The following is a 19474-nucleotide window of genomic DNA, read 5'->3' on the forward strand; positions in this document are numbered from 1 at the left end:
ACCTCTGCCTCCCAACTGCTGATATTAAAGGTGTGTGCCACCATACCCAGCTCATATTTAATGCTCAGGATAACAATGTCTGGAACAAAGTATTACTCAATCAAGCTAGTTTTTTCCAACCAAAAAAGAGATGTGTTTCCTAGAGCCTATTTCTGAAAGGTAAGCCAAGGATCAATCTAGGTAAATAGCTAGAGACAACATGTTTCAGAGAGCAAAAATGTATAAATGGCTCAAGTAGGTCAGTAGTCAGAAATACTGTCTTCAAGATATTGACCACTCTGCCATAACAGCTATAAGTTAACATCATGACATTTCAGTACAATGAGTGTGAGAAGCACATGTTTTGGGGTTTCCCATAGTACATTCTACTCTTGACTATGGTTGTGTGTCATAGGACAGTTAATAAAACACACATGTTTAAAATACTTCCACACTGAGTAATGTAATAACATGCTACCAGCATTAATCAGTGTGCTATTCTGGTAGACAATTTAAGCTACTGGTATTAATTAGGCAATAGTTGAGTAAGGTAAGAGTCTAGAATGCAAATATATTGTCTTAAGTATTTGGTGAAAATCAAATGACAATTTGAAAACTTTGTTTTGTTTATTTTGTGGGATTGAAAATGTTTTATTTTACTTGTGTAGTTGGACATGGCAGGTTCTCTTGGTGCTACAAACCAATGCCTGTCCCATTTTACCAGAGTGGCTGGAGAATTTATCTTAGATCTGCAGGCTTTGCAAACAAGCACCTTTAACCAGGGAGCCATCCTCACAGTCCTTTTTTGGTATATTTGTTTTCGTTTTGTTGAGACATAGTTTCACCGTGTATCTCTGGATGGCCTAGTATCCACTACAAAAATCAGGATGGCCTTGAGCTAACAGTAATCCCCCACCAAACTTCAGAGATTACAATTAAGTGTTGGGATTATAGGTATGTGTCACTACATCCAGCTGTAAAAACATTTTTAAGCGTAAATATTTTATTTGAAGGCTCAAATTCTTATAGTGATCATCATTTATCATCATATGTTCATGTGCTCTTTTTAAAGACAATAGTGAACATAGTATGAATAAAAGCTTACTTTTTTTTTTTTTTTTGGTTTTTCAAGGTAGGGTCTCACTCTAGCTCTGGCTGACCTAGAATTAACTCTGTATTCTCAGGATGGCCTCAAACTCGCAGCAATCCTCCTACCTCTACCTCCCAAGTGCTGTGATTAAAGGTGTGCACCACCACTCTTGGCAAAGCTTACTTTTTAATTGCATTAAATTACTTCAAGTATTTTGTGTACAATGAAGGTAACTCAATCTATGTTACTCTAAATATAATTGCTAATTACTGTTTTCAATTCTATGTATGAAAAGTGCTAAGAATGTAGCTCAGTTGGTAGTGTGTCTGCTTATCATGCAGAGAGCCCTGAGTTGGATCCTCAGTACTGCACAAATCCAGGTGTGGTGGCACACACCTATAATCCTAGCACTAGTGAAGTTGAATCAAGAGGATCAGAAATTGAATGCTTAGCACTTGTCTATAAAGCCTAAGGACACAGGTTCCATTCCCCAATACCCACATAAGCCAAATGCACATGGTGGCACATGTGTCTGGAGTACATTTATAATGGCTAGTGGACTAACAAACCCATATTCTCTCTCTCTCAAATAAGTAAATATTTAAGAAAGAAAGAAAAAGAGAGAGAGAGAAAGAAATTGAAGGCCATTCTTGGCAACATAAAAATTCAAAACAACTTTGGGTTCCCTGAGACGCTGTCTTGAAAAGAATGCTAACAAATATAAAAATATCTACTATATATAAAAGTAGTTACAGGGCAGGAGAGATGGCTGAGCAGTTAAGGCACATACCTGCAAAGCCTAAAGACATGGGTTCAATTCTCCAGGTCCCACACAAGCAAGATGCACAAGGTGGTACATGCATCTGGGGTTCATTTGCAGTGGCTAGAGGCCCTGGCGTGACCATTCTCTCCCTCCCCCAAATAAATAAATAATTTTAAAAAAATCCCAGAGGCTCATTACAACAGATATTACAGAAACACTGGAAATGTTCAAAAACAAGTAGATGAACATATGAAAAAAAGTAGTTATAGCTTTGGTTCAGTCTTAAAAAAAAATCCTCTTAAAATGGCTTTAAAATCTTGAGAACATGTCTTTAAAAAAATTTTTAAAGCCAGGCATGCTGGCACACGTCTTTAATCCCAACATTTGGGAGGCAGAAGTAGGAACATTGCCATGAGTTCGAGGCCACCCTGAGACTACAGAGTGATTTGCAGGTCATCCTGAGCTAGAATGAGACCCTACCACAAAAAAAGCAAATAAATAAATAAATAAATAGGCCATCATTTCAATATAAAAAAGTATTAACAAAAATTGTTCTTTCACCATTCATGGTGGCACATGCCTTTAATCCCAGCACTTGGAAGGCAGAGGTAGGAGCATTGCCATGAGTTTGAGGCCACCCTAAGACTACAGAGGGATTTCCAGGTCATCCTAAGCTAGAATGAGACCCTACCACGAAAAAGAAAAAAAAAAAAAACTTAAGCCATCATTTCAATATAAAAAAGTAAATATTAACAAAAAATGTTCTTTCACCATTCACGGTGGCACATGCCTTTAATCCCAGCACTTGGAAGGCAGAGGTAGGAGGATTGTTGTGAGTTCAAGGCTACTTTTAGACTACATAGTAAATTTTTGGTCACCCTGAGCTAGAGACCATGCCTGGAAAACACAGAAAAAAAATGTTCTTTCAAAAACACACATGCACACACAGAGAGAAAAAGAGATATTTGCTGATCCACTTACAGATCCAATGGGGGTTGGGGGGAACCAATAAAATAGCCAACAATTCAATAGGCTCACCACAAATGAAAGGGCATCTGTAATTGTTTAAATCATCTACCAGGTAAATTGGAAGAAGCAAATTTAATTCTATCCCTGAAACTCTGAAACTGCTAGAGGAAAAAGTAGGGGAAACCCTTCAACATATTGGTCTTGGCAAAGACTTTCTGAATACAACCCCAATTGCTCAGGCAATAAAACCACAGATTAATCACTGGGACCTCATGAAATTACAAAGATTTTGCACTGCAAAGGACACAGTGAATAAAGCAAAGAGGCAACCTACAGAATGGGAAAAAATCTTCGCCAGCTATATATCTGATAGAGGATTAATATCTAGGATATACAAAGAACTCAAAAAGTTAAATAATAAGGAATCAAACAAGCCAATCAAAAAATGGGCTATGGAGATAAATAGAGCATTCTCAAAGGAAGAAATACAAATATAAGCATCTAAAAAATGTTCTACGTCACTAGTCATCAGGGAAATGCAGATTAAAACTACATTGAGATTCCATCTCACTCCTGTCAGATTGGCCACCATCATGAAAACAAATGATCATAAATGTTGGCGGGGATGTGGAAAAAGAGGGACCCTTCTACACTGCTGGTGGGAATGGAATCTGGTCCAGCCATTGTGGAAAACAGTGTGGAGGTTCCTAAAACAGCTAAAGATTGATCTACCACATGACCCAGCTACAGCACTCCTAGGCATATATCTGAAGGGATCATCTCATTTCCTTAGAAGTACGTGCTCAACCATGTCTATTGCTGCTCAATTTATAATAGCTGGGAAATGGAACCAGCCTAGATGTCCCTCAACTGATGAGTGGATAATGAAGATGTGGCACATTCATACAATGGAGTTCTACTCAGCGGTAGAGAAAAATGAAGTTATGAAATTTGCAGAAAAATGGATGGACCTGGAAAGGATTATACTAAGTGAGGTAACCCAGGCTCAGAAAGCCAAGCGCCACATGTTCTCTCTCATATGTGGATTCTAGCTACAGATGATTGGGCTTCTGTGTGAGAAGGAAAATTCTTAGTAGCAGAGGCCAGTAAGTTAAAAAGGAGACATAAAGGGAAGAGAAAGGAAAGGAAGAGAGTACTTAATAGGTTGATATTGTATATATGTAAGTACAATGATTGTGATGTGGAGGTAATATGATGGAGAATGGAATTTCAAAGGGGAAGTGTGGGGGGGAGGGAATAACCATGGGATATTTGTTTATAATCATGGAAAATGCTAATAAAAATAAAAAAAGAAAAAAATTCATACTGACAATAAATAAGTAAATAAATAAAAAAATTAATTCTATCATGCTGTCAATAATACTCAACTAAAAAGCAAACAAAGAAAATGCCCAAATCAAACTTCATGAATAATAACCATGTCAAAACCCTCCCTCATTACTTCAAATTCTGGAAAATTGAATTGGGAATGTAACTTAGTAGAGCTCTTGCTTAGCAAGCATAAAGCCCTGAGCTTGATCCCCAACGCCACATAAAACCAACAGAGGAAGCTGTGTGTGGTGACATATACCTTTAATCCCAGAACTCTGGGAGGCAGAGGTAGGTGAATCACTGTGAGTTAAGAGGCCAGCCTAAGACTACATAATGAATTCCAGGTCAGCCTGGGCTAGAGTGAGACCCTACCTTGAAACAAACAAACAAAAAAAGAAAATAATTATGACATTTTCAAGAAAAAAAACTAAAAAAAAAAAAAAAAAAGAGCAGTGGAAAGCCAAAGGATGGGGAGAAGAGCTTTGGGATGCTGCTGCTGCTGACAGTTGCAATTATGTCTTTACAGTGGTTGTCATGATCTGTAGAAAAACTATTTAATATTGGGCATATGAGAAAAGAAAAAATAAAAATAAACTGTTGGGCCCATCAACATAGTATCATGGATGATGGAGGAGTACAAAAACGTGTCACAGTAGGAGGGATGAACTGGAAAAGAAGGATTTAATGGAAAGGGAGTGAGAGGCTGCAGAGACAAACAAAAAGAGAGTGTAATGGTTCACTCCTTTAATCCCAGCACCAGTAGCTGAGGTAGGAGAATCACCTTGTGCTAGAGATCAACCTTGGCTGCAGAGTGAATTCCACATCAGTCAGGCTAGTATTAGATCCTGCCTCAAAACAAACAAAAGAAAAACCTTCCCTGATTGCTAATAAATAAGAAAATAAAAACGTTAAAAGAAAACAAAACATGAGTGTTGGGACACTCCTATAACCTCAGTATTCTAGAGGTGGGGGAGAATCTGAAATTCAAAGTTAGACTCAGTAACAGCATGTTTGAGATCACCCTGGACTACAGAATGCCCAGGCTTTAAGAAGCAAAATATGGGCGGGGCATGGTGGTACATGCCTTTAATCCCAGCACCTAGGAGGCCAAGGTAGGAGGATCTCTGAGTCGTAAACCACCCCTGAGACTACATAGTAAATTCTAGGTCAGCCTGAACTAGAGTGAAGACCATACCTCAAAAAACCAAAACAAGGGCTAGAGAGATGGCTTAGCGGTTAAACACTTGCCTGTGAAGCCTAAGGACCCCGGTTCGAGGCTCCATTCCCCAGGACCCACATTAGCCAGATGCACAAGGGGAAGCTCGTATCTGGAGATCGTTTGCAGTGGCTGGAGGCCCTGGCGCACCCATTCTCTCCCTGCCCCCCCCCCCCGCCTTTCTCTCTCCCTCTGTCACTCTCAAATAAAATAAATAAACAAAAATTAAAAAAAAAAAACAATGGGAGACACTGGAGAGATGGTTCAGGGGTTAAAGGTGCTTATTCTAGCCAGGAGTGGTGGCACATGCCTTTAATACCAGCACTTGGGAAGGCAGAGGTAGGAGGATCACCATAAATTTGAGGCCACTCCGACATTACATAGTAAATTTCAGGTCATCCTGGGCCAAAGGGAAACCCTACCTCAAAAAACTAAACCATAGAGATACTTGCTCAACCATGTTTATTGCCACTCTATTCACAATAGCTAGAAAACGAATAAGCCTACATGTCCCTCAACTGATGAGTAGATAATGAAGATGTGGCACATTTACACAATGGAGTTCTACTCAATGGTAAAGAAAAATGAAGTTATAAAATTTGCAGGAAAATAATGGATCTGGAAAGGATTATACTAAGTGAGGTAACCCAGGTCCGGAAAGCCAAATGTCGCATGTTCTCTGTCATAGGTAGATCCAAGCTACAAATGATTGGACTTCTGTGTGAATAGGAAGAAAACGCAATAGCAGAGGCCAGTAAGCTAGAAAGGAAATGTAAAGGGAAGAGAAAGGGAGGGAGGGAAAACTTAATACGATGGTATTGTATATATGTAAATAGAAGAAGAGATTAATGGGGGTGAAAAGGCCTAAGTGTGGTCAGGCAAGAGATTGAATAAAGGAAAGGTGGAGGAAGGGCTAATCAAAATCTAAGAGGATATAAATAAATCATATGGAAACCTACGTTTTTGGACAATGGAATCCTCAGGAGCCATAGATTGTTGCTAGAAAATTTTCAGTGCCAGGGATGAGATACCTTCCAGTGAGTTGTTGGCCAGGGAGGTCTCTGATGCCCCCAAAACATTATAGGCCATTGCCTAGGCCCTTGGTTTCCCACCAGGAATACATGGTAAGACCCTATTTCTGAAGACTCCACATACTTGGGCTGCAAGGTCACTGAGAAATCCTGCTGGAGCTGAGGCAATAACCTCCTCCATACAGACCAGCTGACAGAAAGCTGGAAAAAAGCCATGCTGCATGCAATTCAGTGGACACAGTAAGCTTTATATTTGGCCAGCCAGGCCAAATGAGCCAATGGATGCAATAGTGGAACATCTGTCATGGTGGAAGCCAACTGCCCTCTAATTGGACTGGAGGCCCACTCCATGGGAGGGAATACATCCCTGAAACTGAAAACTTAAAACAGGGGTAGTCATGAGCCCTAGGGGTGTAACATCTGCTGATGTCTGGCTAAATGTATATACTATGCTTATCAAACTGCCCAGTAAGCACTTCTCTTAATGTCATACCCATAAATTAATGCTACTCTCACTTTTGGTGGAGAACCTTCTCTTTTCAGATGGCAGTGACCTTGGGTTGACTCAGAAGGCACCATGGTGCTAGGAAGTGACACAGGAGTGCTCAGCACCGAAATATCTCTCTCACACCTTCCCAGGCTCAGGGTCCATGGCAGAAGAGGTGCCGGAAAGAATGTCAGAGCCAAAGGAAGGGTAGGACTCCTTACAGCATGCTCCTCCAGACAAAAAATGGCCTGGATATCCATGACCTCACAGTGCCTGACACTACCTACACAAGACCATAATAGGAGGAAAAGATCATGACATCAAAATAAAAAAGTGAATTGGGGGGGGGGCATGATGGAGAGTGAGTTTCAAATGAGAAAGTGAAGGCAGGGAGGGAAATACCATGGAATATTTTTTACAGTCACAGAAGTTGTCCATTTAAAAAAAAAAAGGAAAAGGTGCTTGCTTGCAAAGCCTCATGGCCTGGGCTCAATTCCCCATTAAACAAGTAAATGAGGACAGAAGTTCAATCCCTAGAACCCATGTAAAATGTCAGGTACGACTGCACACACCTATTACCACACTCCTGAGTGGGGTGGAGTTAACAGAATCATTGAGGCTTGCTGGTCACCCAGTCTGACCAAAAACAGCAGTTCTAGGTTCCATGAGAAACTCAGTCTCAAGAAAGCAAAACAGAAGAGAGATGGAGGAGGAGGACACCTGACTTCTACTCTGTTCTCCACAGCATGTGCATAGGGAGCACATGTCTGTCTCCACGCTTATGCAACACACACCAAAGAATGTTATATTTTAACATAAACTCCTAAACATGTCATATATGCTTAGTTTTACAGTACTTTCAGAAGGAGAGATACAAAATGTTGCCTGTCAGTAATTTTCACAATGAAAATAAATACACTCTTTTTATTCTAAATTATCAATAAAACACTAAATCAGATTAATGTTCTACAACAGGTAAAAGTAAATGAGCTTGGTGTGGTGGCACACAATTGTAATCACAGTACTGAGCAGGTGGAGGTATAGTTTAGCTACACAATAAGATTGAGGCCAGCATGGTTATGTGACACCTTGTCTCAAAAGCCCCTAAAAAAACTACAGAAGTTTTAAACTTTTTCTTTTTTAATTTTTATTTATTTATTCATTTTACTTATTTGACAGAGAGACAGAGAGAGAATATAGGCACACCAGGGCCACTAGCCACTGCAAACAAATTCCAGATGCATATGCCACCCTGTAAATCTGGCTTTTTACATGGGTAACTTTGACTTTGCAGGCAAGCACCTTAATCGCTAAGCCATCTCTCCAGCACCAGTATTGAAGTTTTGAACACATTTCAATGTTCTTTTTGGTAAATCAATCTACGCAGTACAGTCAATTCACATTTGTGTACACAAATATATATAGAGATATATACTCACATAAACATACACACACATACAAACACAAATGCGGGATTTGTTGGTTTTCGAGGTAGGGTCTCACTCTAGCCCAGGCTGACCTAGAATTTACTATGTAGACTCAGGCTGGCCTCAAACTCATGGTGATCCTAACTTGGCCTTGCTGGGATTAAAGGCATATGCTAGCACGCCTGGCCTAGGATTTTTTTCCAAGGTGGAGTCCCCCTATAGCCCAGGCTGACATGGAATTCACATTCACTACGTAGTCTCAGGCTGACATCGAATTTACAACTATCTTCCTCCCTCTGCCGCCAGAGTGCTGGGATTAAAGGTGTGTGCCACCATAACTTTTGTCTCAGGTACATAGATATATAGCTACAGTATTCTAATTTAGTATGTGAATATTGGGCTGGAGAGATGTCTCAGTGGGTAAACGCACTTGGTTGCAAGCCTTCTAGCCCAGGGTTCAATTCCCCAGTATCCACATAAACCCAGATGCACAAAGTAGTGCATGTGTCTGGAGTCTTTGTACAATAAAATGGCAAGAGGTCCTGGTGTGGCCGTTCTCTCTCATTCTTCAAATCAGTCATCATTCTCTAACAAACACATATATCAACACAGAAAATATATATTTGAAAAAAATTGACATAGAGTATATATATATTCCTGTTTTGAATACTTGACCTCTGAAATTATGAATTTGTAATCTTTCTTTGTCATGCCCAAAGGATAGTTTGTAAGCATGTTATACAATTTAATATCAGACAAAAATTATACCACTTATTAATACTTTCCCAAAATTTCAATCAATACATATAGCCAAATCAAAAAAGCCACATTACATAAACTCATCATTCCAATAACAGAACTAATACCTACCTACATTAAGAAAAATATTCCATCTCTCCTTCAATGAAGCAAACTCAAAATTACAGGTCAGATGTGAAACAACTATAATCAACGATGTAACTGATGAATCTACCAATTCATTTAACTCTGCATACTGAGCTCTGAACCTATATATTCCTTTTCCTTCTGATTTAATTCACATGCAATACTGTCCCATTTTCTCTTATAAAGAAATCCATAGGGGTTGGAGAAATGTCTTAGCGGTTAAGTGCTTGCCTATGAAGCCTAAGGACCCAGTTCAAGGCTCAATTCCCCAGGACCCACATTAGCCAAATGCACAAGGGGGTGCACACGTTTGGAGTTTGCTTGCAGTGGCTGGAGGCCCTGACACACCTATTCTCTCTCTCTCCCCCCCCCTCATTCTTTCTCTGTTGCTTTCAAATAAATAAATAAAAATATACAAAAAATTAAAACAAAAGATCCTAAAGCTAATGCTACTACTATCCTCATTTAATTAAAAAAAAAAAAAAAGAAATCCATAGGGATCTAGTGTGGTGGCAGACACCTTTAATTCCAAAACTGTGGAGGCAGAGGTAGGAGGATCATTATGTGTGAGGCCAGCCTAAGTCTACAGAGTGAAGTCCAGGTCAGCCTGGGCCACAGCAAGACCCTACCTCAATAAACAAAACAAAGAAATTCATCAGGAGAATAAAAGACCATTAGTAACCCTTGAAAAAGTGGATCTCTAGGTATGGACAAAATAAAAACATTAAGTAGCGGAGTGCACACCTTTGATCCCAGCACTTGGCGGCTCAGGTAGGAGGACTGCCGTTAAGTTGGAGGCCAACCTAAGACTACATAGTGAATTCTAGGTCAGACTGAGCTACAGCAAAACCCTACCTCAAAAAACCTATATATTTATGTGTGTGTGTGTGCGTGTGTGTATACACACGCACACACACACACACACACACACATATACACACACACACATATATATACACACACACACATATACACACACACACATATATATTACATAATATAAAAGTTACACTGAAAGAAAGAAAACAGGGCAAGGGATGTAGCCAAGTGGTAAAGCTCTTTCCTAGCATGTACAAGGTCCTGAGTTTAATGTACAGCAACACCAAAAAAAATTGGGGAAAAAAACAAGGGTGCACCGCTCACCTGAAATACACATATGTTCAAATAATATACAAATTTTCTCTGCACATAAATGTTTAAGGAAGGGCTGGGAGTATAGCTCAGTGATAGTGCTCATACACAAGAGCTTGGGTTTAATTCCTAGCATGGAACCATGTCTAGTTATGGTGGTGTATGCCTGTTAGGGTGGTTGTGGCAGGAGAATCATAGATTTATGTCCAGTCTGGCTAGTTTCAGGCTAGGCTAGGCTAGGATTTAAAAAAAAAAAAAAAAAAAAAAAACCTGGCTGGTGGTACTTCCTTTTAATCCTAGGGAGGCAGAGGTAGGAGGATCACTGAGTTTGAGGCCAGCCTGAGACTACAGAGTGAATTACAGATTAGTCTGAGCTAGAGTGAGACCCTACCTCAATAATAAAAATTAAAGGGCTAGAGAGATGGACTAGTGGTTAAAGCACTTGCCTGTGAAGCCTAAGGACCCAGGTTCAATTCCCCAGGACCCATGTAAGACAGATGCATCTAGAATTTGTATGCAGTGGCTAGAGGCCCTGGTGCACCCATTCCCCTCCCTCCCTTTCTCTCATCTGCCTCTTTCTCTCTTAAATAAGTAAATAAATAAAATAGAGCTGGAGAGCTGGTTCATTCGTTAAGATGTTTGCCTGGGGCTGGTTAAGCGCTTGCCTGTGAAGCCTAAGAACCCCGGTTCGAGGCTCGGTTCCCCAGGTCCCACGTTAGCCAGATGCACAAGGGGGCACACGCGTCTGGAGTTCGTTTGCAGAGGCTGGAAGCCCTGGCGCGCCCATTCTCTCTCTCCCTCTATCTGTCTTTCTCTCTATGTCTGTCGCTCTCAAATAAATAAATAAATAGTGAACAAAAAAAAATTTAAAAAAAAAAGATGTTTGCCTGCACAGCCAAAGGACCCAAGTTTGATTCCCCAGGACCCACATAAGCCAGATGCACAAGGTGGTACATTTATCTGGAGTTCGTTTGCAGTGGCTGAACGTCCTGATGTACCTATTCTCTCTCTCAAAAAAAAGTACAAATAATTTTAATAAATAAAATATATTTTGAAAAATTAGCTGGGCATGGTGGTGCACACCTTTAATCCCAGCACTCAGGAGGCAGAGGTAGGAGGATTGTCGTGAGTTCAAAGCCACCCTGAGTCTACGCAGTGAATTTCAGGCCAGCCTGAGCTAGACTGAAACCCTACCTCAAAAAAAAAAAAATTGGGCTGGAGGGATGGCTTAGCAGTTAAGCGCTTGCCTATGAAGCCTAAGAATGCTGGTTCAAGGCTCAATTCCCCAGGACCCACGTTAACCAGATGCACAATGGGGCACATGCGTCTGGAGTTTGTTTGCAGTGGCTGGAGGCCCTGGTGTGCCCATTCTATCTCTCTCTCTCTCTCTCTCTCTCTGCCTCTTTCTCTCTCTGTCACTCTCAAATAAATAAAAATAAACAAAAATATTTTAAAAAATTAAAAGAAGAGAGAAGAGCTGGGAAGATGGCTCTGCAGTTAAACACACTCGCCTGCACAATGTGAGGCTCTGGATTCAATTCCCAAGTCATCCACATCAACCTGATGCAAAAAGTGGTACACAATTTTTGTGTTCATTTACAGCAGCAAGAGGCCCCTTACACATGCATGTGTGCGCGCGCACTCACACACACACACACACACACACACAAACAAGTCATTTTAATTAAAAATATATGCTGGAAAGATGATAGCTCAATTGGTAAAGTGCTTGCATTTTCGAGCATTAAGATATGAGCTCATTCCCAATAAGTATTTAACTGCAGAGCCTCCCTGAATGCCAGTGCTGGGGAGACAGAGGCAGGAAGACCCACCAGAGCCCCTTGGCAAGGCAGTATAACTTAATTGGAGACTTCCAGACCAATGATAGACCCTGTCTCAAAAAGAGGTGGACAAAGTTGGGCGTGGTGGTACACGCCTTTAATCCTAGCACTCCATAAGCAGAGGTAGGAGAATTGCAGTGAGTTGGAGGCCACCCTGAGACTACATAGTGAAAAACCACAAAAAAGAGGTGGACAGCATATCTGAGTATAATATACTAGCCTACACACACACAAATATGCTCACACATGTAACAACATGCATACACACCTACAATACACACACAAACAAAAACTGAATTAAAAACAAAATGTACTGAAGCCAGACGTGGTGGTGCATGCCTTTAATCCCAGCCCTTGGGTGGGAGGCAGAGGTAGGAGGATTGCTGTGAATTCAAGACCACCCTGAGACTACATAGTGAATCCAGGTCAGCCTGAACTAGAGTGAGACCCTACCTTGAAAAAGCAAAATATATATATGAAAGTATGGGGGGGGGAGGGAATTACCATGGGATTTTTTTTTATAATCATGGAAAATGTTAATAAAAATTAAAAATAAAAATAAATAAAAATAAAATATACTGGATTAGAGTTAAGTAAACCTCATTAATAATGGACTCTATCTAAATCAACTCAGAAATATTCTTGCCTATTAAAGCCACCAAAGATTTAAAGCTTTAAAAAAAACACTAAGTCACTAGATGCTGGCATTATAAATTGGCACAATTTTCTGAAAAGCAAGCTTCAATATATAACAATAGCTATAAAACTGAAGAGCTCCTTTTACCTCATAAATCCAGTTTAGAGAATAAAGTCCAAAAACTTATTTGGAGAGGGAAGGAGCAGAAAAAGACCACCTCCTAACTATGCAAAAATAATGAAAACCTCAAAGTAATACAAATGTTTAACTGGTAATTGGGAGTTAAATCATAGCATCTTTAAATGCAACTTATTTAATGTTTTAATCATTAAAATGATAATTATTCAATTACAAGTCATGTAAAAGTAATAAGTCAAAAAATATAAAGGTTAAAATAGACATTGATTGCAACTTGGTAAAACCTTGCCTTTATTGGTCCCAGGTGTGGTGACTCATGCCTTTAATCCCAGAACTCAGGAGACTGAGGTAGGAAAACTGCTGAGTTCATGGCCAACCAAGGCTCCAGCAAGACCCTAACTCAAAAAACCAAAAAGCAAAACTTTGCCTTTACAATTTAGCGGGGCATGGTGGCACATGCCTTTAACCCTAGCACTTGGGAGGCAGAGGTAGGAGGTCACCCTGAGTATGAGGCCACCCTGAGACTACATAGTGAACTCCAGGTCAGCCTGGACTAGAATGAGACCCTGCCTCCAAAAGCAAAAAACAAAAAAAAAAAAAAAACTTTGCCTTTACAATTTAAAGATTAGTAAACTGTTGTTTTTTAATGTGTGATGAGGAGACAATTCTTAATTACTCAATGACCCATGGAGTTGGTGTTAAAAATATTTTTCCTTGTAAGTCACCTCTTGACACTTGCTTAACAATAATCTACCTGCATACCTCTATTGCCTGTAAAGAAAGAAATGTAAACAAAAACGTTTTCTCTATACATCACTATTAAAACTATTTTCATTCCCACATACATTAATAGGCACTTTGATTTTGCCTTCTGGGGTGCAAACAGGACTTACAGCCAACAACAAACTTACTAAAAATTAAGTGACATAATAGTTATTCAAAAATAACTTGTTTTGTCTGAGAAATTACCAATAATAGTAGACTGCACCATGACCCTTACACAATTATAACATTTTGTGATTTACAAAATGTAAAAAAAAAATAAAATGGATAATAATTAACATAACCTCATTCTTGAAACAAATACAAAGAAATGCTAAAATAAAAACCAAAAGGATTTAACTAATTTTTTTTAGCAAGCAATTTTGTTTTAATATTTAGGTCCAAGTTCCTTTAACTTTGTCTGATTTTTTTCATTTGTATCTTGTTTGGAGAAAAGACAACTGAATTTAGATTTCAGTATCACCTCTTTCTGTTTTTATTATCATATAATTATAAATTTTACATCTGTGGCTAATAGAACTTCATAATATACTCGCCAGAATATAAAGGGTGATCTTTTTTGTGTCAGTGCCAAACAGAAGGTGCATTTAGACTAGGAATTATATTTGCAGAAGAAAGTCAAGCCAAATGCTTTAGTCTTTAAGTAAAGTATTTTCTAATTTCAAATATGCCCATTGTTGTCTCCTAATCCCCAACTCCCTTTTCGCCTACTCTCTTAAAGGTCATAATCTAATTTTTATTGGTGAAAAATACATTTATACAAATGCAATTTACTGATGATTTATTTAATGAGCTATTTTCTAAGATCTGAGATATCCAGCGATGTTTTTATTCGGTGGCCCATTATATAAATCTTGCAATTCGCTCAGGGGTCCTTATTATTTTTATTTGTGTCGTTTTCCTCGATCCCGGTCCGTCAGCTCCCCTTCTACCCTCCCCTCTAAAAAAAAATTAAAATTAAAAAAAAAGGAAAGAAAGAAAGAAACAGAAAAAAGAGAAAGAGGAGAGGAGAGAAAAAAAAAAAAAAAGCAAGCCTGGCCTCAGTTCCCGTATTTCAAGCCAGGACCAACCAGAAACCAGTTTTCTTCCACTAATCCGGAACTCCGTGCTGTTACCAACGCTGTCATTGGCCAGCGTCAGTCCTTGGTACGTGCCCCAAGATAACCCCCTGGTTTCTGTCCCTTTTCCCCCTACAATGGGCCTTCCCCGATGTTTGTAACATATTCATAATACACAACACAGCACCTCCTGTAATGAACGCACATTCTCCAAAGTTTTCAGAAGGAAAGCATCGAGACCAGGGGAGGGCAAGGTACCCTTTCCCCGACTCGCGGGAGGGGGAAGGGGCAGTCGTTCTCAGACTGAACACCGAGCTCGGGAGCCGAGTTGGCTGCAGGGTCAGGGCGGGTGGGGGGCACAAGGTGGGGAGGGAGTGGAGAAAGAGTTGGGTTAAGTTGAAATAAAGTTTACTAACCAGATCCTCGAAGCTTCTTCGGTGCTCCTTCCCCTCCCAGTCTAAGCGGCGCGGAATAAGCTGGGGGCCAGAGGAAAAGAAAAGATGGGGGGGCGGTGAAGGCAAAGCCTCTGCTCCCCAGCAACGGAACACAACCGGGGTCCAGGTCCTCGTCCCTTTCGCGTTTTTTTTTTTTTTTAATTTCTGTAGTCCCAGTAGCTACTGCCTCAGTGTATGTTGGCGGGGGGGGGGGGGAGGCCAAGGGGAAAGAAAGCATGAAAAACCACCTCCCGCAGGAATAAAGAGGGAGCGAGTTAAGACCACTGCGTTGTCCGCCCCTTTGGAGGAGAGAAACCGGTTCACCCTGGTGACAACAGCTAAGGGTGCCAGATCGAAGCCTCCCTCCCGGCCTCTACCCTTCACTTCTGACTTGCCCTCCCTGCGTCGATTCTCGCCCCAACCCTCCCCTCCCCTTCCCAAAGGGGCTCCGTACCTGATGCTCCTCGAGCTCCTGCACTAGCACCTGAGCAGAAGGGAAACACAGATATGAGAAACAGCTCAGGGCACCAACCCGATCCTCCCTTCCCACTTGGAACCCAGGCGCTGACGGCAGGACTATTCAAGGCCGGCCTTTCCCTCACCCTCACCCGCTGCCTCGATTTCCCAATTGGGACCATTCCCCAAGACTCACAGATATCCTTCTCCCTCTCACCTGAGCAGATTTGTTACAGGGTCCGGACTGCAAGAACCTAGCGATCAGGTAATACAGCTCTGAAGAAGGGTGGGGGGGGAGACGTGGAGAGGGAGGTAAGGAAGAGAAATTGAAGCTTAAATAAAAAAGAAAAACTGACAGCCGTCGCACTGAGCCCCCATCCCCTTAGTCCCCGGACACAGCTACCCACCGGCTTCGATCTGAGTAGGTGCCGCCGCCATCCTTTTCCCGAAGGGATTTGGGGGCTTCGCTCCGGAGGGGTTGGCGGGGGCGGGTGGAGGCGCAACCTCTATTGTGGTGAAGCCCCCATGCTTGGGAGTCCCGCCGCTTCCGCCGCACTCCTCGTCCCAGTTTCGGTCTCTCTTGGATTCATCGCATCACGTTTCGACCCATAGATATTCTAGCCCTAGAGCTGAGGAGGCGGAGGAGGAAGGAGAGCAAGAGAGAGAAGAAGAGGGAGGAGCCGAAGTCGCGGAGGGGTGGGCGGGGGCAAAAGGGGTGGAGAGAGAGGAGGGTGAAAATGGTGAGACAAGCCTGTCATGCTACTGTTCGCCGACAGAGGCGCTAACTCGGTCGCCTAGCTACAGCTCTCGCACGGAGCCTCCGGTTGCCTAGCTACCGCTCCGGGAAGGAGGAAGAGGTGCTAAATGCCTGTGGACGCTCTGGCAACCTCTGTAAAACTCTGTGGTGGCGTTGGCGTCAGCAAGCTCCAGCTTCGCTAACCCTTCCTGTCAGGGCAGTCGACCCTTTCCGGTGGAGGACCTTTACACTCCGTGTAATCTTGAATTTACCAGGAACGGATTTAGCTACCTCCTAAAGTAACAAAAACGATTTGTTTTTGTTTGTTTTGCTCCCCCCCAAAGGAAACTAGCTGCTAAAAGGTTTCAATTTATGCCCAAGGGAGGGAAACATGATTTTTTTTCCTTTTTTTTGTTTTGTTTTGTTTTGTTTTGTTTTGTTTTTCGAGGTAGGATCTCACTCTGGCCCAGGCTGACCTGGAGTTCACTATGTAGTCTCAGGCTGGCCTTGAACTCTCGGAGATCCTCCTACCTCTGCCTCCAGAGTGCTGGGATTAAAGGCGTGCGCCACCACTCCTGGCTCAAATATAATTTTGTGTGTGTGTGTGTGTGTGTGTGTTTCTGAGGTAGGGTCTCATTCTAACTCAGGGTGACCTAGAACTCACTATGTTGTCTCAGGGAGGTCTTGAACTCACGGCTATCCTCCTTCCTCTGCCTCCCGAGTGCTGGGATTAAAGGCGTGTGTCACCACTCGCGGCTCAAACAATTGTGTGTGTGTGTGTGTGTGTGTGTGTGTGTTTCCGAGGTAGGGTCTCATTATAACTCAGGGTGACCTAGAACTCACTATGTTGTCTCAGGGAGGTCGTGAACTCATGGCTATCCTCCTTCCTCTGCCTCGCGAGTGCTGGGATTAAAGGCGTATGCCACCACGCCCGACATCAAACAATTTTTGAAACAAATGAAAATGCTGTACTTAACCAGCCCAGTGTTCAAGGATGAAATTCTTACAAAAAAAAAAACCACAAACAAACTACTTTAGGGCTGGAGAGATGGCTTAGCGGTTAAGCGCTTGCCTGTGAAGTCTAAGAACCCTGGTTTGAGGTTCGATTCCCCAGGACCCACGTTAGCCAGATGCACAAGGACATGCACGCGTCTGGAGTTCGTTTGCAGTGGCCGGAGGCCCTGGCGCACCCAATCTCTGTCCATCTGCCTCTTTCTATCTCTGTCTGTTGCTCTCAAATAAATAAATTTTTAAAAAGACTAATTAAAATGCCCCCTAATTCAGTTACATATTGCATGAGAAAGTCACATTCAGCCATAAAGTAGTTTCTCCCTTCTGAGAGTTCGACAAGCTATATGTGTCCCATTACTGTAGGATAATTTTATTGTTTTCAAATACTGCCAAAATATAGTAACCAAAGATTTTAAATAGTATCACATATCCATAGAAACTTGGATATGAAAGAGAAGAAATTTGTGGTGAAACAGCAATTCACATTTTTGGTTGTTTGTTTTTGTTTTGTGTGTGTGTGTGTGTGTTTCCAGGTAGGGTCTCACTCTGGCTCAGATTGACCTGGAATTCACTAAGTAGTCTCTGGGTGGCCTGGAGCTCATGGTGATCCTCCTACCTCTGCCTCCCTAGTGCTGGGATTAAAGGCGTGCACCTCCACGCCCATCTGAAATTCACTTTTTTTTTTTTTAAAGAGAATGCCATATCTTTTCAACTATCAGTTATCTATGTATTCATTGATTTATTTTTTTTAATTATTTGTATTTATTTATTTGAGAGCAACAGTCAGAGAGAGAGAAAGAGGCAGAGAGAGAATGGGCATACCCGGACCACCAGCCACTGCAGACAAACTCCAGACACGTGCGCCCCCTTGTGCATCTGGCTAATGTGGGTCCTAGGGAATCAAGCCTCGAACCGGGGTCCTCAGGCTTCACAGGCAAGCACTTAGCCGCTAAACCATCTCTCCAGCCCTTGAAATTCACTTTTTAATCCCAGATTACGCTTGAACTCACCATACAGCCCAGGAGAGCCTCTATCTCTTGCTACCCTCCTGCCTCAGCCTCAGTGGTGCTAGTATTACAGGCATGACCCTCCAAGCCAGCTTGCAACATTGTTTTCTGGATCTAAAGCTACATTAGTTTTAATATGTAATCCCAACTCAGCTCAGAAGTGACTTTCAGTATTTGATTACTTAAATCTTCAGTGATCAAAGGATTTGTATAATAATTGACACACAGTAAACCGGTTCACTTCACTTTCCTAATTTCCTTTAACATCCTGTTCCCAATCCACACTTTGACCAAAACAAAACGGGCTAAAACTGATAATAGAAATGCTGTTTGAATTGTGTATACTATTTATGTATATATATAAATTCATAAAGTTGAGGTTCATCTTCCAAATTTGGAGTTGTAGCAGTAATTTAACCTGCTGGTTCAGACTCCAATCATTTGTCACAATGGGTTTAGAATTCTGTGAAGCTGGAATACACTTAGCCTAGCTTGACTAATTCTCTGCTCATTTTATTTTCTTTGGGAAGTAATAATATGATACAATTTTGAAATGATAACTTTATCTTGGGTAATGTGGTACTAGTATTTATAATACTGCTCCCGGAAAAATTACATTATGAAAAGATGTTAAAGTCTAGAACAAAATATTGCAAAATGATAGCCTATCTCAATAATATATGTATATATGTGTGTGTGTGTGTGTGTGTGTGTGTGCGTAATTTGTATAATTTGAAGATAATTAAAAATTGAACTTTATGAAGCCATTTCCATCAACTAAGTAGTTTATATATTGTACCTTATTAAATACTTATAACCCTAGAAAATAGGTTACATTATTATCCTCATCATACATACAATAAAATCAACTAGTGTAAACCTGGCATGGTGATGCACGCCTTTAATCCAAGCACTCTGGAGAGTGAGGTAAGAGGATTGCTGTGAGTTTGAGGCCACCCTGAGACTACGTAGTGAGTTCCAGGTCAGCCTGGACTAGAATGAGACTAATTAAAATAAAAAAGCCAGGCATGGTGGTGCATGCCTTTAATCCCAGTACTTGGGA

At 41.3% G+C, this 19474-nt stretch overlaps 1 protein-coding gene across 1 annotated transcript in view; it reads right to left on the reverse strand.

Annotated features, from left to right (window-relative positions):
- Positions 1 to 16286, reverse strand: part of Brwd3 (bromodomain and WD repeat domain containing 3) — a 162077-nt gene extending 145791 nt beyond the window's left edge. The window contains exons 1-4 of the mRNA XM_004669595.3: positions 16065 to 16286; positions 15875 to 15933; positions 15656 to 15685; positions 15184 to 15243 (exon numbers count right to left, since the gene is read on the reverse strand). Coding sequence (XP_004669652.1) covers positions 15184 to 15243; positions 15656 to 15685; positions 15875 to 15933; positions 16065 to 16095 — 180 coding nt within the window. The 5' untranslated portion in view covers positions 16096 to 16286. The remainder of the gene's footprint in view (positions 1 to 15183; positions 15244 to 15655; positions 15686 to 15874; positions 15934 to 16064) is intronic.
- Positions 16287 to 19474: the final 3188 nt, after the last annotated feature.

The sequence above is a fragment of the Jaculus jaculus genome, chromosome X (assembly GCF_020740685.1).
Source record: "Jaculus jaculus isolate mJacJac1 chromosome X, mJacJac1.mat.Y.cur, whole genome shotgun sequence".
NCBI classification, from domain to species: Eukaryota; Metazoa; Chordata; class Mammalia; order Rodentia; family Dipodidae; genus Jaculus; species Jaculus jaculus.